This window comes from Nerophis ophidion, linkage group LG08, assembly GCF_033978795.1.
Source record: "Nerophis ophidion isolate RoL-2023_Sa linkage group LG08, RoL_Noph_v1.0, whole genome shotgun sequence".
NCBI lineage: Eukaryota > Metazoa > Chordata > Actinopteri > Syngnathiformes > Syngnathidae > Nerophis > Nerophis ophidion.
In genome coordinates, this window is record NC_084618.1 from 58,289,536 (window position 1) to 58,312,247 (window position 22,712).

A 22,712-nucleotide genomic window follows, 5' to 3' on the forward strand; every position below is an offset into this window, starting at 1 on the left:
AAATAACTAATAAATAAGATAACAATGGTCACTTTTGACTGATACTGTTGGAGGTATTCATTCAACATTATATTCAACATTCAACATTATATTCAACATTCAACATTATATTCTACATTCAATTATATTCCATCATTATAAAATTGTTGAGGTTTGTCTGTTAGTTAGCAATTCAAAAGGTTGTGGGCTAATTTGGCTAAAACCTTTAGGTGATGTCCAAAATTGGATACGGAACAAGCAATTACATTTTGGGGCTGATACAAATAATTCCTTCTGTTATCTTGCGTTCAAACTACAAGCCTCAACTATGGTGTGTGAATGCCAGCAACTCTGCAGAGAAATTAGATAATGGATTCACTACATTTCTTTCATTTAGCTATGAATAGCTCAAAAAGTAATGGGCACATTTTGATTAAACTTTCAGGAAATGTCAGAAATGGGATAAGGAATAAACAATTAAATTTTGAGGGTGGGCCGGAATACCGTCTGGATTTAGGACATTTTTTGTTGGGATGTCGCATGGCTGCAGTTGTGTGACCTCAAGTATGCAAAAATCCAGGAGAGCAGAAAGCAGGTAAGATGATTTTAATTTCATCAAAGTAAAAGATATAAACAGAAAGCAGTCTTGCATGGAGATGTTCCCAACATAGGTTTAACTTCGAGCACTGAGGAGTGCTCGAGTGAAACATAAATAGACCTATGTTGATTGACCGCAGCTGAGGACCGCTGCCAATCAACGGCGAGTGTGACAAAAACAGTGCTCAGCGGAGTAAACAGGAAGTATGACAAAATAAGAGCACTGAACAGGAAACAAAGTACAAAACACGAAAAACTATCAGAAAGTAAGTGACAGATCGTTACATTTTTACCACTATTAAGAAGTAACGCCTCATGAAGATCTACGGTCTCTAAGTGCTTTTGTAGTTTATTTAATTTTTCACGTATTTATTTACTTTTAAGGGTTCATATTATGTTTTGTATACATTTAAAATTATTTAATTGATTATGTTTTACAGAGCGTCTTCAAACCGCTTTTTAACAGTCCGCTTTGTGGCCGGCCTTATTTACGCACATACACTTATTTGTTCAAAGTATATGCTACTTTGTATTAGAAATGGAAAAAGCGGAGAATGCATGTGCGTGTACGAGCCAGTCTGCCCCACAGCAAGAGGACAGGAAAAAAAAGGAACTTATTGCTTCTTATTACTTATACAATGGTGGACTCGCTTAAAACATTTTGCGTAAAACTTTACCATATACTGTATGGAGATATCCGCTGATGGAGTGGCGCAGTTGGGAGAGTGGCCGTGCCAGCAACCAGAGGGTTCCTGGTTCGAGCCCCAGCTTCTACCAACCTAGTCACGTCTGTTGTGTCCTTGAGCCAGACACTTCACCCTTGCTCCTGATGGGTCGTGGTTAGGGCCTTTCATGGCAGCTCCCACCATCAGTGTGTGAATGTGTGTGTGAATGGGTGAATGTGGAAATAATGTCAAAGCGCTTTGAGTACTTTGAAGGTAAAAAAGTGCTATACAAGTATAACCCATTTACCATTTACGTCACATGTTGAAAACATTTCACAGTTTGTTACAACTCCAAATTGCTCGTTTGGAGTAAGTATGAAAGACGACTGGATTTTTTTAGAAATATCTCCGCAATGACTCCATATTTTGATTTCAGATTTTTGAGACTTATGCAGATCATAAATACACAAAAACAGGTACCAATATGTAAGAAAAGTTGGTTTATGTCCCCTTTAAATCATTTCTATAATTTAGTTTAAATGTCCTATAGCATCCAGATAACATTTTGAACAAAAAAATAAATACAATAGAATCAGCATGCTCTTCCATCTTACATAGACACCAAAGCATGTTTTCTCATGCTCTCTCTGCATCATGTCATACGCATCATTCCGCATCTTAAAGAAAACATCAGTAGAAGAGGACGCGCAATCCATGTAGAATACTATCGGCTTACCATCTATTTTTCATTTTTAACGCCGGGTCTGTTCTTATTTTTCAGTTTGTTTGGCAGGTTCTGACTCAGTCTTTCTCTCCTCGAAGGGGATTTTCGGGATCGCATTTGGCCGAAATCTTTCATTTTCAAAGTCAGAACCATTAAAATGATTGCTGCAAATTACATTTGTCTCGTTTTGTTCGTCCCATTTTACATGAGTCAATTTGATTGGGGACGTCCATAATTTCCACATATTCCTAATACTTGGAAATGTATGCAGGGTGAACCCGTCTTTAGTTGTATTGCTAACGCCTGATTTTATCAGCTGTCATCCCTAAAGCAGTGGCCAATAAATGTCAACTATGAGTACATACAGCAGGGATATTCAACTAAATTGTTTTGGGAAACTTCTCTCTTAGTCTTATTGTTATTATTATTATTAGTCTAAATACTATTATTATTAATAATATTATTATTATTAGTCTTATATTGTATTACAGCCTTATTCTAAAATTTAATCATTTAATTTTTGTCCTCAAAATTCTACAGATAATAATCTGTAATGACAAAGTGAAAAGATTTTCCTATTTTTTTCATTTGCAAATACTACACAGAACAAGAATTATGATGAACATCTTCAACCCTTTTTTGCTTTTTTTTTCTTTTCAAAATTGAGACAAAGATTATTTATGTATTTAATATTTGTTTGCTTACTATGGTATATTATTTAGTTATTATTTATTTGTTCACTGTTCTGTTACAGAGAACAAAGACATTGGATACAATTGCTATTGTTTGAAAAGAGGTTAGGAAGCTCTGCTTCTCCCTACTCCTTTTCGGACTTGCTGTAATGAAACAACTGGAATTGTGTGATGCATTACATTGTATCGTATGCATGTTCAAAATAAACTGAAACTAAACTGAACTGAACTGAAATGTACTTTTTTAAAATAATAATAATAATTAATAGATTGCTGCAGAGAACAACACGAAATGGTCCCTGATGTGTGAATGTCAGTGTGAATGTTGTCTGTTTATTGGTGTGGGCCCTGTGATGAGGAGGCAACTTGTCCAGGGTGTGGCCCGCCTACCCCGGTAGAGGTGCTGCAAAGCGAAACTGCCCAAAGATAGGTGTGCCAAGCTTCGGGCATCGTATTCAAAAAGACTTCCATCCATCCATTTTCTACCACTTGTCCCTTTCGGCATCACGGGGGGTGCTGAAGCCTATCTCAGCTACATTCGGGCGGAAGGCAGGGTACACCCTGGAAAAGTCGCCACCTCATTGCAGGGCCAACACATATAGACAGACAACATTCAAAGACTGGACACAGCAATTGCTGCCAAAAGTGCATCAACAAAGTAGTGAGCAAAAGATGTCACTGGTTCAAATCCCACCTAGAACCAACCTCGTCACGTCCGTTGTGTCCTGAGCAAGACACTTCACCCTTGCTCCTGATGGGTGCTGGTTGGCGCCTTGCATGGCAGCTCCCTCCATCAGTGTGTGAATGTGTGTGTAAATGGGTAAATGTGGAAGTAGTGTCAAAGCGCTTTGAGTACCTTGAAGGTAGAAAAGCGCTATACAAGTACAACCCATTTATGTACATGTGATTTTTTTGTGTTTGTTTTTTAGTTTGAACAAATTTGCTAAATTGAAAAAAAAATATTCACATTGTCATTATGGGGTATCGTCTATAACATTTCAAGGACAAAAAAATAATTTATTCCATTTTAAAATAAGGCTGTTACATAACAAAGTATAGAAAAAGGGAATACAGTGTTTCCCACAGGTCAGGCATCTATTTGTGGTGGTGTGGTCGGGCGGGAGGTTGGGGGTTTATGGGTGGCAGCGGCGGTGGCGGCAATGACCAAGAAGAATGCGGAATTGGAATATAATTACAACACTTTATGTACATCATATACATATTTATATAATATTTACGTATTTATATAATATGTAACTACAAGCTCCATTCACAGACAGAGTCCCATTGCTTTTATGAGCGGTCGAGCGAGTCAAAAGCCGGGGGTGGGGAAGAAAAAAAAAAAAAAATATATATATATATATATATTTATTTTTTTTATTTTATTTTTTTTATATTTATATATATTTTTTATTATTATTATTTTTAAAATCTTTTATTTATTTTTTATTTCTATTTTTTGGTGGCCGTAATTCTTTCGTGGCGGGCCGCCACAAATAAATGAATGTGTGGGAAACCCTGGAATACTTTCCCGATGCACTGTATACAGTATCTCAACTGTATACAGTTGGGATACTGTAAAGGACAAGCTGAGTGATTGCTGCATGAGTAAGCGTGCATTCTTTTACATCCTAATAAATCCTATTGATTTATTAGGGGTTTGTGCACCAACCTTGTGAGCATACTTGCATTACCTTAGTAAGATTAGATTATTTTGGTGCAAGACACCTTTCAAAAAGAACACTTTGCAAACATCAGGAGAAGTGATAGACGGACCCTGAGTGACAGAATGATATAATAATATATTTCTGTCCTTCTACCTCCGTTAGCAGTGTTTCACACCCTAATAACATCAAAAGTGAAGCCTGCAGGTGCACACCGACACCGCCCTGGCCTCTTTGTACCTTTTCACCCACTCTTTCTCCACCGCCATCTCGACCTCTGCTGCAGTGGTGTGTTGTTGGGCCTGTACAAACAGCTGCTGAAAGCACAAAGGCAGCATTTACCAGTACTTTCTGGTGACCTTCAGAGGGCAATGTTGTTGTAGCTGGACGTTGCCTTTTGGATGGCAGAAGTAGCAACAGGTCAACACGTTTGTTTGCTAAGCGTGGGTGTTGCAGGTGTGCAGGGGGTGGTGTTTGGTCATATGTACCATATTGTGAATGCCTTCATTCATTTTGGGTGTTTTTAAAAACATAAAAAATGTTTTGTGTATGCCATTACTGTATCTTCTTACATAAGCTGTTTAACACTAATTCAAGTATGATAGTCAGGTTCCTTGACTCCCTGTTGTTTTTTTTGAGGAAATTACTTTCTTCTGGCTCCTAATTGGGTAAACGAGCCTTTAAAGTACAATGCTTAGGTACCACCTGCTGCTTTGGAGTGTGTTTGATAGCTTACTAAAGTGTTTTTAGAACTTTTTATACCCTCGGGTCGGAAAATTTGTTTTTATAGCCTTGGAAATTCTGTAGGCTTTCTTGGAGTGCAGCCTATACTATACAGTATGTCCACATATGATGCCTCATGCTGTACTAAGGTCTAAACCAGAGCACCGTCCTATAGTAAACCTTGAGTCTAGATTTCACCCCATTGTGATGGCGGTAGCACTATAAACTGCTTAGCTACAATTGTCCAGCTCCGTTTACAGTGTTGACTCACAGCCATTGTCTCCTGCCATATGCTGCTCTATCTGCCACAGCTTGGCTGTGAATGTAGAGGCTTCTGTATCTGCATGCACCCTCATACCAGAAACATTCGCACAGATTTCTCTGACAGATATTGACAGCTGTTCAAATACTAAATGAAGATAAATCATTGTTGTGTACTCGAAATGTGTTAGTTCTGGAAAAGAAAATGTTAAATCATCAAATTTAGAATACAGTGTTAAAGGTGCTGTTTGTAACTTCCTCACAGTAACATTTTTCAAAGCAAAACATGTAACATAAACACCACCGACTAGATTATGTTACCATTAGTGGTTTTAAAAGCAAACATTTCTTTGACAACTGTCTATATTTTTCACAATTACAATGTTAAAAAAATTAACCGAATAAAGTGATTAGTGTTTAGGGCTCGTTCACTCAGTCTCGTCAACACATATATGAGGGGAACGCATGCTCATATACAAAAGCAGTCCAATTGAAGTAGCGGACAAGTTGCAGTCATGTTGTTGTTATGATATCCATCCAACCATCTATTTTCTACCGCTTGTCCCGTTCAGGGTGGCGGGGGTGCTGGAGCCTATGCATTCGGGCGGAAGGCGGTTTACACCCTGGACAAGTCGTCTCCTCATCACAGGGCCAACACAGATAGAGAGACAACATTCACACTCACATTCACACACTAAGGCCAATTTAGTGTTGCAAATCAGTTGGTCCCCAGGTCCATGTCTTTGGAGGTGGGAGGAAGCCGGAAAACCTGGAGGCCCTGGAGGGAACCCACTCAGTCACGGGGAGAACATGCAAACTCCACACAGAAAGATCTTGAATGCAGGATCGAACCCAAGAGCTTCGTATTGAGAGGCAGATGCACTAACCCTCTTTAACCATGCTGTTGTTATGATAGAATATACATTCAATGACAGGTAACACTAGCTATCCAAATTGTTATTATTAGCTAACAACACCTAAAGTTAATGCGTGTGCATATGTACAAGAAGCCGTAGGAGGGCGGGATCCATCCATCCATTTTCTACTGCTTGTCTTGTTCGGGATTGCAGGGGGTGCTTGAGCTTATCTCAGCTGCATTCGGCAAATACTGTGTAAAATACACTGGAAAGTTTGCGCTTTCTTGGCGTCTGTGTAAATGTTGCAACCAGCCTCTTTAAGTTCTATATTTGAAAAAAGCATGATGATTAACAGTCACTTGTCACTTTCTAGGGATTGTTCTAATGGAGATTGCAGATGTCCACAAGAAGGTCCTTTCTGAGATGGAACAAAATGTAAGTAGTCTTAAAAGTATGGTTGTATTTGTATTGTTTATGGGACCTAAGCAAATAACTGTATTTGGTTACAGAAGTGGTGCTCTTTGCTTATGAGACAGTAAGATAAGATCAACTTTATACGGCCCACATTCATGGAGAACTACACTTGGTAGAACTAAATTGAAAATATAGTTATAACATATTAAAGTTAAGTTAAAGTGCCAATGATTGTCACACACACTCTAGGTGTGGAGAAATTAGTCTCTGCATTTGACCCATTACACTGCAAAAACTGAAATCTAAGTAAGATTACATATCTCAAATAAGGGTGATATTTGCTTATTTTCTGTCTGACAAGATCATTCTTCTCACTAAGCAGATTTTATGTCAGTGTTTTACTTGTTTTAAGGGTTTTGGTCCTAAATTATCTCAGTAAGATATTACAGCTTGTTGCTGAGATGTTATGACCTATATTGAGTAAAACCTGCTTGAAACTAGAATATCAACTGTTGCAAAGCTGTGTCATCAACACTCACAAGTATAAAACTACTTTTTTAAAGTAATCATTTCTTATTTCAAGCATGAAAAAAAAAATCATGACTTTTCAAATTTAGAATACAGTGTTAAAGGTGCTGTTTGTAACTTCCTCACAGTAACATTTTTCAAAGCAAAACATGTAACATAAACACCACCGACTAGATTATGTTACCATTAGTGGTTTTAAAAGCAAACATTTCTTTGACAACTGTCTATATTTTTCAATTTTGTCTCATAATTAAAACGGACGACAGCCAAATGGACTTTGCTGTTTTATTTTCAATGAAACAATAGAAAATACGTACTTACAGTATATAGTAATACAGTTGGCACAGTACAGTTAACTGACAGTTAATAAGGAAACATGTGACATTTCCAACAATTTTGAACAGAAATAGTTTGTGCACATTGAGATGAATTCTTCAAAAGTTTGCTGGTTTCAAGAAATGTAATGCCGAGCGCATATCATTATGTCAAGATAATGGCACTAGCATTTACTTAATTTAAGAATATTTTTCAACATATTGAGCATGAAAGTCTCTTTTTTTTCTATCAAGAAAAGTGCACTTATTAGTGAGAATATACTCATATAAGGTATTTTTGGGTTCATTAAAGTTAGCAAATTTTTATTTGATTTGGAAAGTCTTGACAAGCTAAATTTTCTTGTTCTATTGGCAGATAATTTTGCTTGATTTAAGTACAATACCTCTCATTTTTTGTATTTTTTTTCTTGTTTTTGAACACTGACTTTTTGCAGTGTACCCTTGATTTGTAACAGTTGCCAGTGTGTCGGTTTCAGGAAACGCATGTTACCATTTCCAAACGCCGAGATTTTATGACTGCTAACATAAAACTGATACACTGTAAATTGCACCAACAAGCATCACAAACCATGCCCTCATGCACCTGCATGCCAACTTGGTGACAGCCAGGTCCTAATCTCCACCACAATCCATCCATCCATCCATCCATCCATTTTATACCACTTATTCCCTTTGGGCTCGCGGGGGGCGCTGGTGCTTATCTCAGCTACAATCGGGCGGAAGGCAGGGTACACCCTGGACAAGTCGCCCCCTCATCGCAGGGCTAATATTATATACTGTATACTGTAATTTAGTTTTTTCTAAATGAGTTGAAGATAAATAAACAGATAAATCTTAAATCTGTAAAAAAAAAATTCTGGTGTTTATTCAGATTTTTTATTGCTGTTTGTTTGTTTGTTTGTATGTTTGTTTGTTTGTTTGTTTGTTTGTTTTAATGGTTCTGAATACAATAGTGGACATGTTTAATCATAATTTACTCATAAATAAATAAAACATTTTTACATGGTATAAATATTTCAAAGTAAAAAATTGATCACCATGAGAAATAATACTACACTAACAAACTTCCTTAAATGTTTTATAAATTTCATGACCCCACAGGACAGCTGTTAATTATTTTCATCAGAGAGTGTGTACACATACACAAAATCAGACCAAGTGAAGCAACTAACAATTTGCAGTTACAATATGTTGTTTTTATAATAGAATATGCATTCAATGATAGCTGACATTGGTAGCTAAACTTAGCTAAATCACTGTCATTAGCTGACAACAGATTTAACTATTGGTGCGTGTCGCATAGGACGTAGTCTATGTCATTACGCACTAAAAGTCGGAAGAGGGTGGGATATAATGCTTACAATACATTGAAAAGTTAGTGCTTCCAGGCAGCTGTAAAATTAATTTATGTACATGCTTTCAATCCTGTAGTTTTCTGGTTTTTAAGTGTGGGTTTCTTTTAACTATGCCATCTATGTTTTAGGGGCATGCCCTCTACAGCTACTATTACTACTACTACTACAACTACTACTACTACTACTATTTTACAACTTCAGAATGTTTTCTCCAGCTTGGTCGCAAACCAAGAGATGGGAAATATAATAACTGTTCTGAAAGATTAAAAAAAAGTTGCAACTTTTAAAACTGTCGACGTTGAACCAATTGATTCTGTCCAGTATTCGAGAGCCTGTCCTTGCAGCCCTACGCCAGGCAGAAATACTAGAAACACCTGTTTAAGTCTGTCAGGGAGACTAAACTGCTGCATACCTTGCAATGAAAGAAAACATGGTGTTCCAAAATGCATAGTTATATCTACATCGCAAAAAAAAACAAGGAAATAATTTACCAGAAAGCTCTTCAAAGCCCATTCAAGCCCATGGTGCCGTATCATAATGTTGCCAAGTCACTGAAATGCACTGTTCAAAGAACTATGAAAATGTGTGCGCTGCATTAAAAGCAATACTTTGTTTTTGTCTTGATTACAGCTTAAGAGATTTCACAGAGAAGTTCTTACTGAGCTGGAGAAGAAGACAGAAATGGATGTAAAATATATGAACGTAAGTGCCTCAATTGGGTTTGTTTTTTTTATCAAGTCAATCATTGCCAATTTACTCCAGACATTAAGTACAATACAAAAGCTGAACCAAATACAATGTGTCCCTAGTGGTTGCCACTTTGATTTAGTTAATTAAGCTAACCAAAATACATGACAAGCATCTGTCAGTATGAGGCATTGCAGGTGTACACCTCTGCAGTGTCAACCAAAACAACATTATTATCTTTGGAAAGGCAACTCAGCATTGGCTGTATTGTTTCAGAAATTAATGTCATTGTTTCATTAAATAATTATATAGTTTTCTGTGCAAGTGATTGCATTCTCAAAAACGTGCTCTCGTCTCCTAGGCCACATTCAAGCGCTATCAGTCGGAACACAAGCTGAAACAGGACTCCCTGGACCGTTCTCAGACGGACCTAAAAAAACTGAGAAGGAAAAGCCAGGGAAAAAACGTGTCCAAGTATGAAGTGAAAGAAAATGAGGTGAGACCGACACCAAACCAGCTTCTCTTTACTGTATTTATGTCCATAAAGTTTCTTTACAAATAAAAGAAAAATATTACAAAATCTACTGATGGTGAGATATAAATGATAAATGATAAATGGGTTGTACTTGTATAGCGCTTTTCTACCTTCAAGGTACTCAAAGCGCTTTGACACTACTTCCACATTTACCCATTCACACACACATTCACACACTGATGGAGGGAGCTGCCATGCAAGGCGCCAACCAGCACCCATCAGGAGCAAGGGTGAAGTGTCTTGCTCAGGACACAACGGATGTGACGAGGTTGGTTCTAGGTGGGATTTGAACCAGTGACCCTCGGGTTGCGCACGGCCACTCTCCCACTGCGCCACGCCGTCCCATATCTTAATCAGATGTCTTCTTCTGGTCGGGTTTGGTTGCCTGGACCGATCTGACTCTTTCTCGCCATTCATCACGAACTTCCATCAGTGCTTTCAGATTTTAAGCAAAACAATTGGCATTTGGTAATTGCGAATGTAGGTTGTCCTGAGTCGGCCAATTCCGGTGTTACCGTGTCTTGTTGTCTATAGCATTCACAAGTTCTTCCTTGCTTCTTTAGCAATGGCCAGCGAATCGTTTTTTGATTGTTGTTGATAAAGCGGTCAAGCCAGCATAAAGCCATTGCTTTAAGGGGTGCTCTTTTCACAAGATGTTCAAAACCGCACATAGCATGTCTTCTTATCTTTTGTGTCTAAGTGATTGAACCATATACAAGCGGAGACTCCACCACAGCTCAAAAATGTTTTCTCTTCATCTTGTCTGGAAAAATAGATTTCCACACTATTTTTATTCTGTCCAAGGGTGCCCATGCCTTTGAAATTTCAACATCCCTTTCGGTAGAGGCCATGCATGTTACTACCACAGTAAGTAAACGCTGTGACATTTTTCAGTGATGTTTTGTTTAAAGCGTTGATTTAAGCACTGTTTTCTTTGCGTTACCATGTAGGCCAATAAAGCTGGCAGAAATTTTATGCATGTGTAGCATTTTTTTGCATCCTCTGTATTGTCTGCTAAAAGAGCTATACCATCTGCATTGTCTGCATCGGTTATATGGATGGCTGGGTATCGCCTGCTTCTAGATTTGACCAAAGCAAATTCCAGTTTGCTGTGCATATCTACTGAAGTGCTTAGCACATAGTCAAGACAGATGATGAACAGAAAGGGGGCAAGGATGTCTCCTTAGAGCACACCAGTACAGATGTAAAAAAATCACTGTCAACATCTGGTGAGCTGACGAAAGCTCAAGTTTTTTTGTAGAGCATTAACATAGCATGGACAGTTCCGGTAGGTATGACACATGCCTTTAAGATGCTTGTCATTTCTGCATTCAGGTTTTTTGCTTGGACACCTTTGATTAATCTCCTGACAGTGAGAATTTGGTCAATTGTCAAACTGTCTTTCCTGAAGGTATTCTGTTTTTTTCTGAGCAGCTTTTCAATCTTTGATTGAATATGATCAAGGAACATAGTATTGTATATTTTTAGCTGTGATTGTAGTCAGTGTAATTCCTATGTAGTTGCTTGGGATACCCAGATCGCCTTTCTTGGGGACGGGAAGTATACAACCTTCTCTCTAAATCTCATTTTGATGGTAAACACGTTACAGAAATTTAAAAATAAATTTCATTGCAGCTGCCTGTTTTCCAGACTTCTGGCGGGGTGACATCCCGCCAGAAGTCTGGAAAACAGGCAACTGTTGCTTTCTGATTTTTTATTTTTTTAAGCACTGCTTCCAGTTCTTCCATTGAAAAAACACCCTTCTTAATATCGAGTTCCTGGTAAGCAATCTGCTGAATTGGATGGTCTGTTATATGTATTTTATTGTATTCAGTTGTTATCATAATTTTTAAATATATTGTATTTGTGTTAGACAAAGATACTGACATTTCTGACCTAAAGAAAAAACAATGATGCTTGTTGTTTGTCAACATTGATGAGGCTGTGCTGCAGCAAACATGGCAAGAAATCTAGTTATGTCTTAATAGGCTTTGTATAACTATGGTGCCCATATATAAACAAAAACTTGAATATTTAATTCTCAATTTTATTCATATTTCTGATTGATTACAAAGCACAGTAACATAGTAGGAGTACAACCTTCACATACTCTTAATATCCATTCATATTAATAATTAATTATATAACCATTATATTAATATGATATGTGCACATATATATGTTTAGGCTATATATATATTGTTACTTCACTTCGATGTTAGCCCAGTACGGGCTCCAAGTCAAAAAGTTTGGACACCTCTGATATATAATATAAATAATATTTATAATTATATATATATCCTCATTTAAATCCTCATATATATGTATGGTTATAATACATGTTACTACATTTTACATTATACATTATTTTATATCATCTCTGCAATTGAGAGAAAAATGCGTGATAACTTCTGCCTTCTAGTCCTAACTGTTATTTCTCCTCCTCCCTTAGACTTGTGTCTTCTGCATTTTAGCAATTGCTCGCTGTGTTTTATTTGGACTCCTTAGCCTCAGAGGTCTATTTGCTGCCTATTAAAATCGACTTTAATTGCCAAATAAATGTGATGAATAGGTTAACAAGTCTGAGTCATAATGCTTGAGGTGTGTATTTACTTTACTGATAGTATTCATGATTGTTGCTGGAAGTTAACAGTTTTGTTGTGATGTCTACACAACAATCAGTGTGTGCTTCGCAAATCACCGTGGTAAAAAGAGTCCAAATGGGGTTGTTTGCTGTAAAAGTAGCTTCTTAAGTGAGTATCAGCTCATGTTTATCACTGATCCTGACAATACATGCTCTCTGGGTGGAAACCTCAGCTTGATACCTTGAACGGGCCTCCTCTTCTTCAGTCGAGTGAGCTGAAACTGGGAGCTCTCCTCTTCTCCAGCGGCTTCAATTCTGCTGAAAGTGAGGCAATGCCGAGCTTTCTAATAATCACGCAGCTTAAGGGCTCACGGAAGCGTGATTGCTGCTCACGCCAGGTCTGTGAGATTGCAAATACAGTGAAAATGAGAAGTGAAGCGCACTGATTCAGCGTTTGACTGGCTATCATAGAGATACCGTATAAAGCGAATGAGTGACTATAGGAACAAGCGGTTTGATTGTTGCCATGACAGCCTGAGGAGTTCATATAAGAAAGGAGGAATAAACGAGTAGAGGGAAGGTTGAAGGTCCTTTTGTCAGGTCAGTATTTTTCAACATCAGCGTCATTCTTGATCATTCTGCTGTACTTAAACACCAAACAGGCTGAAGCTTAGTCAGTGCCGTACAGTTGACATATTTTCCATTGATAAATCATTAATTACCATATTATTGTCTCAATGTTCTACCTTATTTATACTTGCACCTCACATAATTTATTTTTTTTTATTTTTTTTGACCTCACATCATTTCCATCTCCCAGTCAGTGAGCATAATATGCAATTCCTTTGGAATAGGTGAGCTATTGCCTAGTCAAGTAATTTATCCAAAATATAGGCCCTTTTCAACAACACTTTGAGAAAAGCAAGGTGGGAATAATGCACCAAAACCATTTATTAATTAAGTCCAACCAACTTTCTGAAATGTAGTTTTTTTATGTAATTATTGATTTGATTTATTAAATGTAAAATCATAAAACAAACATTCAATTACAGTATACAAAGTACAAAATAAATTGTTCAGGAGAGAAGAAGAATCCCAAGTTCCAACAAAAAACAAAACCAGCAAAAGAGACAATGAATAATTACAACAACTAGAGACATAACAACAACAAAGACAAAGATAACCAATCAGAAACTCCCTAATTCAGAAATTATTATTATTCTGCCTGCACAACAGATAGCTAACTGTACCGAACCATTTGAAAACACTTGTGAAAAAATCCTGGAATGTCTTGTTCAGGTGTGTTAAATGTATGGCCCGTGGGCCCTATCAGGCCCGCGAACAGGTTTATTCTGGCCCGTGGTCCTCAGGATGCGTTTGCTCAGTATAAATATTATCTGCAATTCTTTAATGAAAGAAACTGCTGTTCTAAATGTGTTCACTGGATGTTGCAGAAGCAATTCAAGTGTAAGCCACGTCACACATGGCACTGTTTAAAGGTGACGTGTCCGCTGACTTTAAGCGCTTTCTAGATTGGCTGCCGCTACTCCAATAAGCGCAGGTGCAAGCAATTGCTCCTGTTGTGGCTGGCAGGAGATGATGGCAGACTGATGCAGTATCTACACACAATACCTTTTTTCATTGTAAATATCCACTCAATGGATAAAATAACAAAACCGTAATATGGCAACATGCCATCATCTTTGTAGAAGTTAGAGTCCCCTGCAGCGCTCGCAACTGTTTTGACAGTGCGATGCTCCCTAAACTTCATTGTAAAAATGTGTTTCCACATTTGTTGTTTGCTCTATTTTATTTTATGCATACCATGCTCACTTTGGTTAAGTTTGTTAGTTTTGTTCATTTGATTTTGGCTATAGTGTTATTTTGATAATTGTTTTGTTTATTTTATAATAGTAATATTTAAATGATGATACATGAATGTGTGGTAGCACTTGCAAATGTCACCCTTGCTGTGGTTTGAGGAAACACTTGGCTGCTTTTCCAAACACGTCTTTAATGGTGAACTGTCAACATGAAAATGCTGAACAGGAAGTGCTTAATGTTTAATGGCTTTGAAAATACACACAGTTTATTGTGTTCTTCATGGTGTTTTTTAATTTGCACCAATTTTGTCCCTCAGAATCTTCAACTAACTTAGTGTTTTGCCGAGAGGATTAATTGTAATGTGTACATTATCCGAATGTGCTTGTTTTATTTTGGCCAAAGTAAAACAAAGAAAAAAACCTAAAGCTGTCTATATTTTTAAGTAATAATCCAATGATTTTACAAGGCTGTCTCATGCGGGGATAGAATTTCTCCCATGCGGCCCCTGAGCTAAAATGCGTTTGACACTCCTGGTCCTGTTTGAATTTAAGGTACTTAAACATGAACAAATTTGTGTAAAGCATATGACTAGAACCCACTGACAAAGTCTAAATTTAGTAAAAAAATAAAATAAAAAGTGCAGATGATGCTTTATTAGTCAAATTTTAAATCATTCTCATGAATCTTTTTTAATTTAAAGTATCTGCTTAAGTTATGAGGAATATGACGTGGCCCAAACAATATTACAGTATTTAAAATACGGATAAATTAGGCTATAATATAATGTCATGACACAGGACTGATTTTCTGCATGGTACACCCTTCTAATAATCATATCATAGGATTTCATAATTATTGTGCATAGATACTCAATGTGTTTTTTCCAGGACAATCTTTTATCAACTAAAATACTGTCCAAATACATTTTGTACAAGCAACTTGTTTAAGTTTGCTGTTTAAAATTTTATTTTTATTTCTAAAAATGATGTAGCTTGATGTGTTTATATTCAAGGAAAGTTTGCTCATCTGGAACCACCTTGTGGTATATTTTCAGATATTGGCATTCATGATTAGACACCCATGGTCAGAGTGAGACATGACATTATTTGTATCATCAGCAAATAAAACTGGGAGACAGGACTCAGATATTGCAGATAATTTCTATTACTAAAACAAAAAACAGAAGAGGCCCAAAGATGGAACCTTGCGGGACCCCTTACTATAGTTAATCTTTTCTAGATAAATTAATTTATTAATGAATATACATTGATACAAAGAGAATAACATGGTCAACTGATTCAAATGCTCCAGAGAGATCCAGGAATAACCCAATAGCAAACATATTTCTATCTAGCTCAGTAGATATTTTGTCAATAATTTACAAAAAAGCCATATATGATGAGCATATTTGCGAAAGCCAAATTGGTGTTTGTACAGGGTGTTTTTTCTTCATGATGTTTCATAACTTTTGCGTATGCTAACTTTTCTAAAACTTTGCAAAAAGCCGTTAAGGTAGAAATCGGCCTCTAAATATTTAACCTAGGGTTCGCCTTCTTTAAAAAAAATTAAATGCCTTTAATTGATTAAAATACCATGAGGGGATATTTTATGATATGCTGAGATGCAATGACTACATTTTTTCCTAAATTAATTGATTTCCATGGTAACAGCATTTCTCACAATTGTTAAAGGAACAGCAATGTATAGTGCTTGTAAGTGTTCTTAAACAACATAACCTCAGGTTATTAATCTCCTGACCTTGCTGGTTTTGTGTCGACAGTACATAGAGACCATCTCATCGCGCCAGATGGACATGCAGAAGTTCATCGCCGACGGCTGCAAAGAGGCTCTGCTGGAAGAAAAGCGACGCTTCTGTTTCCTAGCCGACAAACACTGCATGTTCTCCTATCATATCAGCAACTTCCACGACAAGGTATGAGCCGACACATAAATACAGCTTGTAATTGGCCATATCCACAAATGAACACGGTTAATTTAGAAAACGTACACTTTTTCTTCTAAAAAAAAATGTCCATCCACACAAGTGGAGTAAAACAAATCTGTCTACATAAGGATATATTTACCTGGTGTTATGTTTATTTTGTCCAATAAGAAGCCTGAAAAAGCAGCCACAGCTGACTTGGTCGTGCACTATAACTAATGAAGGGTACCGAATTTGATAGATTTTATGGGCACCAAGCAATTTCCATCAGTACTACCTGGTATCGATTTAAGTAAATTCAAAAGGTGTCATATTCCGATACCTTTGTTGCTTGTGAAGTCATCTGTGGTTTCAGACTCAAACACTTGGTAGAGAAACAATCAATCAAGCAACACTCAGAGTTGACTCAGTCTGACTGCTTCTAGGTGATGTTACAATTTTCAATGCCAACAAAGCAAGTATGCCTGTAACGCAAAGTAAGGCCCCACTTTTCCAAAATGTACTAGCTCGATGCTAATTTACATTAGCTCTAACATATACATTGCTACCGATTATCATTTGCAACTTTACATGGCGATTTCAATCATTTGGTATTGAAAACTACAGCTAAGATGCATGTTACATTCAAACAGCAGGTGTGTAAAGCATGCAATAGTGACAATATAAAGACTAAGTAGAGCGCAACATAAGAATATAGTGGCACATATATCATGCAAATCATGGCAAAGACGACTCCCTAACTAGGATATGCTACTGCCATCTAATGTCTTGGAATGTCATGTGCATGCAAATGCAATCATCCTAAACGGCTAAATTTAAAATGTTACACAAAAAATATATATATTTATTGTATAATGATTTTACAATCTTTTGCACACACAAAAATACAGAAAATGTACATATATGTTAAAGTCGCTGCGCACACTTACTAAAAGCACAGAAAACATTTCTGAATGATTTTTTTCATCTTCCATGTTTTAATCATAATAATAATGGATTAGATTTAAGTTATAGAGCTATGTTTGTCAACACTCAAAGCACTTTACAGTGAAAACTGCGAACCAATTAACTCCACATTCACAGTTTCATGGTGGTAAACTACATTTGTACCCACAGTTGCCCTTGGGTAGACTGATGGACACATGGCTGCCAAATTACGTCTACGGCCTCTCCGACCACCACCCAACATTTTTTCACATTCATACACCCATGTGAGCCACATAGGGAGCAAGGTGGGTGAAGTGTTAGGACACAGTTAGGACACAACAGTACTAACTAGGATGGTGGAAACTGGATTCGTACCAGAAAGTTTCTGGACGGCCATTCAACCATCTTGGCTATCTATTTCCGCACAAAATAAAAACAACACTTGTAAGTTAAATTACTTACTGTAGTACTTGTGTCCTGTTGGGTTGCAAAACCTGAGATAATGTTGGACATTTCACAAACACGCTTATGCCGGAGATTTTAAAACTCTCTATTCTCCACCCTGGCTGGAGTTATTCGAAACCTAATTTTTTAAAGATGAAAAATAATGTTTGTGTGTAGACAAAGCGTATAGAAAAATATGTGTTTTCAAAATATCCGTATTCATTTGGACAAAGCCCTACACTATAGATTTTACCATAGTCTCTCTGCGTGTCTTCAGGCCAAAGAGCTGCTAAACGAGAAGCTCCCCAGCTGGCAAGAGATGTGCTGTGACATTAGCAAGGTGCCCGACACGGTCAAAGTCATGATAGATGGACTTTCCACCAATCAAGAGCAGTCGCCGCTTGTGGAGCGCTACAACAGGGTTTGTGTCTGTTCGTCATGTGTGTATTCATGCAGCACACGTCAACAACACTTTGCTAGATAACGAGGATTACACCTAAGTGCTTTGATCTTTTGCTTGTTTGCGCTTTATCTCGTAACGGTGTTGTTATCAGATGATTGTTCGAGTGGCTTTTAGGAGAATATCTTAGCATTGTTTCCTTCTGATAAAGTCTACTGAGGTGTGTATTGATGAGTAGAAGAGCCTTGATAACATCTTATCACATGTTTTACACTAACTCAACTTTGAGCCGCACCTTTACATACTTTGAGAATTTTTTTACGTTTTTGTCAATCATATTCTTTGTCGTCCCCTCAGAACAGGGTTGAGTTTCCGCCTCCCGCACCACCATTAAAGGCCCAGACCAGTCCACTCGCTAACATGTTCAACCCAGAGCCAAGATCTTCTATCACCTCGTCTTCAGAGTATAACTCAGGTACAGTAAAACACGTGTCACCGTGTCGGCAACCAGTTATGACCTTATTAATGGCGTGCTATTTAATATACTGACCCGAATATAAGACGACCTTAAATATTGTTTTCTTGTGTTTCTGTATTTTTTTTTGTTTCCTGCGCTTTTATTTTGGTTTCCGTTCAGTCTGGGCGAATTTTTCCTCACCTGTCCTTGATTGGCAGTCGTCACACACCTGTTCTTGGTTGTCCACAGAGGTGGGTAGAGTAGCCAGAAATTGTACTCAAGTAAGAGTACTGTTACTTTAGCGATTTATTACTCAAGTAAAAGTAAGGAGTAGTCACCCAAATATTTACTTGAGTAAAAGTAAAAAGTATGTTGTGAAAAAATGACTCAAGTACTGAGTAACTGATGAGTAACCTGTTCGTTTAATGATGACGGCAACAAATAATGCACAAAAACATAAGAATACCAATGAAAAAATTCAGAGCCAGGAATATCTCTTAAGCAAAACAATAATATACCAGGATCAGAAATCAGAAATACTTTAATAATCCCAGAGGGGAAAAATATATTATTTTAAAAATGTTATTATTAATATAAAATTATATTAAAATATATTAAGTATTAATACATTCAAATAAAAACAATTAAGGCAAATTGAGCCACAATAACATAACAGCACCATAGGCTCAGTAGGCAGAAATTTACAAAGGAAAATAACAAGTTAGACTTTACGCAAATCATAAACTCTGATAGGTGTGGGCTGCACCTCAGAACACATGTGCACTTCTGATTGGTGTTTGTATGCATGCGTGAGTGTGTGTGTCTCTGTCTATGAGGCTGCAGTACGTTAATAAATGATACCCAAACTACGTACATTTGACAGTAAATCATAGATGGGAAGCTGATATTAGCCCGCGGTGACAGCCAAAATATCTACTAACGTTACTTACCGCGATGTGCTTCCTCAAATTTGACATTGAGTTCATGTAAGCTGAAATGTCCACTTGTTTGGGGAGACACATATGACAATGCCTATGTTTTTCTGGTTGTCTGAAGCGTGCTGAAGCATGAACATCGATTTTATGTGAGACCAGTTGTGTTTCCGTTCGTTGTTGTCTCTGCCATTGTCGTTGTTTGCCGCTGAAACTTTTTGGGCAGTTAATCATGTGACCGCCTGGCTCTGTTTGATTGGTGAAACGGAGTCAAACGTCACCAGTGACTGCATTTGATTGGTGAAACGCAGGCATGCGTTAGATCCTACTTTGAAGGTATGTCTGACGAACCAAAACAAAAAAAACGTGTATTAACAGATCGATAAAAATCAGTAGCGAGTAGCGAGCTGAATGTAGATAAATGGAGTGGAGTAAAAGTAGCGTTTGTTCTCTATAAAAATACTCAAGTAAAAGTAAAAGTATGTTGCATTGAAACTACTCTTAGAAGTACAATTCATCCCAAAAGTTACTCAAGTAGATGTAACGGAGTAAATGTAGTGCGTTACTACCCACCTCTGGTTGTCCATCAGGATGCTTTATATGCCAGCCCTGTTTTAGTTTAGTTTAAAGGAGCCTAATTTGATTATTTTTTTTCTACCTTTGAATAAATTCCTTGTGGTCTACATCAGTGTTTTGCAACCTTTTTTGAGCCAAGGCACATTTATTTTATTCAAAAAGTCTAGAGGCACACCAACGGAAGAATACATTAAAAAATTAAACCCAGCAGCCGATATTGACAGTGAAAAGTCGTTCTCGCAGTTGTTGGATATGAATTTAAATCATAACCAACCAGGCATCACTCTTGTCTCAAAGTAGATCTACTGTCACATCAGGCCCTGACTTATTTTGAGTTTTTTGGTGATTTCATGTGTGTAGTGTTTTAGTTCTTGTCTTGCGCTCCTATTTTGGTGGCTGTGGAAGTCTATGCGTGGGTTCTCTGTGGTTTGCCCAAAAGGGATGGGACCTCCAGTCCAGGATGCAACAAAGTCTTTTATTTGGTATTTCTTTTTGGCTTTTCAGCACTCTCTCGCTCCTGCTCTCTCATCTGTCTGTCTGCTCTTCCGGCTCATGGCTTTGGACGCTGCTAAAAAAGGAGATAGGTGATTAGATAACCCGCTTCAGCTGGGAAATCCACTCACCTGTCAGCTGCTATGGTGCCATGGTGGCATTCTCTGTTTTGTTGGTATTTTCCTGTGGCAGTTTCATGACTTCCTTGACTGCTTGTTTTAGCAATCAAGACTATTTAAGTTGTGCGGTTGCTATCGTTTTTTGTGTGGACATTGTTGATTGTCATGTCATGTACTGTACATGGTGGACGGGGTCTCTGCTCCACATGGTGTAAGTCTTTGCTGTCGTCCAGCTTCTTGTCTTTGTTTACTTTGTAGCCGGTTCAGTTTTAGTTTCGTTCTGTATAGCCTTCCCTAAACTTTAATGCCTTTAGTAAGAGGCACTCACCTTTTGTTTATTTTTGGTTTAAAAATTAGATACCTTTTTATTTGCACACTGCTTCCCGCTATCGGTTGCATATTGTGATCATGACAAACCATGTTCCTGTTCTCTACAGAGTAATTAGTTACCTGTTGTCACCAACTGAGTATAACATGGTTAGTCTGCCGAGCTCTAGACAGCACAGACACTCAACAACGGCATTATTTGCGGATTATAATTACTGGTTTGCAAAAAGATTTTTAGACTTAGACTTAGACAAACTTTAATGATCCACGAGGTAAAATTTTCCACACATTAGCTCAGTTACAAAGGATGGAAAGGATCGTGCACACAAGGGCACAAAAAGAAGTATAAAGTAGATGTAAAATGTACCAACTTTTAACCCAATTAGGTGAAATTACATAATCTCCCACGGCACACCAGACTGTATCTCACGGCACAGTATTTGAAAAACGTTGGTCTACATAACATGAAATGGTGGTTCTTTGGTCAAAATTGTGTGTGGATTATGTTTTACAGACCTTTTTGAAGCTGCTTTCTGACCGTCTCTTCGGGATGCGCCATTTTGTGGACGGTCCTATCTATGTAGTTCCACTTTGACAGAGTCTTCTCCTAGTCAGCCATGTTGTAGCTCATAGGGCTTCCATATGAAGTCTACTGAAAATTATAAATTCAAACTATACGCTGCTTTGCATTAGAAATGGCAACAGGGTAAGATGGACATGTACGAGCCAGTCTGCCCACAACAAGAGGATAGAGAAAAACAAGGAACTTATTGACTACTACGGCGGATTTGCGCAATGCCATCCATCCATCCACCTATTTTCTACCGCTTTCCTAAAAAGAATAGCGGTAAACCAGCTGTGTCAAAAGTGCATGGTGATTTTCTGTTCACAGATTATTATTCATTAATTCATTATTAGCAAGATTATTTTCACCTATAAAGCACTGCTTATATTGCTTATAATGTAATATAGTACATTTCCCTATCTTTACCCATGTTTAATGCAAAAAAATAATGGCTGTCAAAAATAACAAGTTAACTGTGATTAATCACACAATTTATTTTGACCACATCTGCTTCTTTACCTTAACCGTGGACAGTTACCTGAAAGGTGGAGCAGGTTGTGATATGATCAGTAATCAGGTCAATGCATGCGTCAGTGGAAAGATAAGTGAAAAGACTGATTGTTTTGCTTGGTGTCGAATTTCGCTTCGAAAATATACCCCAACTTAAGCCAAAACTGCTACCAAGTGTTGGGGGAAAAAAAGGACACGCATTTAAGTTAAAAAAAAAATGTTGTATGGCATTATGACCATAAAATTGCTTTTGTGTAAAAATATCGAGGTCTTTAAGTTAATTTAAATTTTGTAAGCAAGTCATAACTTCCAAATTCAATAGTGTCATTAATCTGATTTAAAAAATTCAACAATTTAACAGCATTACAAAAGTATCAAAGTCTTAAATTGTTTGTATTCCATATTTATATATTCACATTTAAATTTTTTATGTAGGTTTTTTTTTCTGTTTGAAAACTATTGAAGAAATAGCTGCCTGTAGGTTTTAGTGTTTTATATTTCATTTTAAAAATCAATAAAGAGCAATAGCTAAGCAATTTTATGTTTTGGCATGTTGTGTACCGGTGTCGCATGGTTGTTGTTGGTGTGTTCGCAGGA

At 37.3% G+C, this 22,712-nt stretch overlaps 1 protein-coding gene across 2 annotated transcripts in view; it reads left to right on the plus strand.

The window, feature by feature from the left end:
- Positions 1–22,712, plus strand: part of baiap2l1a (BAR/IMD domain containing adaptor protein 2 like 1a) — a 60,417-nt gene that overhangs the window by 16,863 nt on the left and 20,842 nt on the right. For both annotated transcript variants that reach the window (XM_061909072.1, XM_061909073.1), the window contains exons 4-9: positions 6,536–6,597; positions 9,425–9,496; positions 9,843–9,977; positions 16,205–16,357; positions 18,015–18,158; positions 18,495–18,612. In XM_061909072.1, coding sequence (XP_061765056.1) covers positions 6,536–6,597; positions 9,425–9,496; positions 9,843–9,977; positions 16,205–16,357; positions 18,015–18,158; positions 18,495–18,612 — 684 coding nt within the window. The remainder of the gene's footprint in view (positions 1–6,535; positions 6,598–9,424; positions 9,497–9,842; positions 9,978–16,204; positions 16,358–18,014; positions 18,159–18,494; positions 18,613–22,712) is intronic.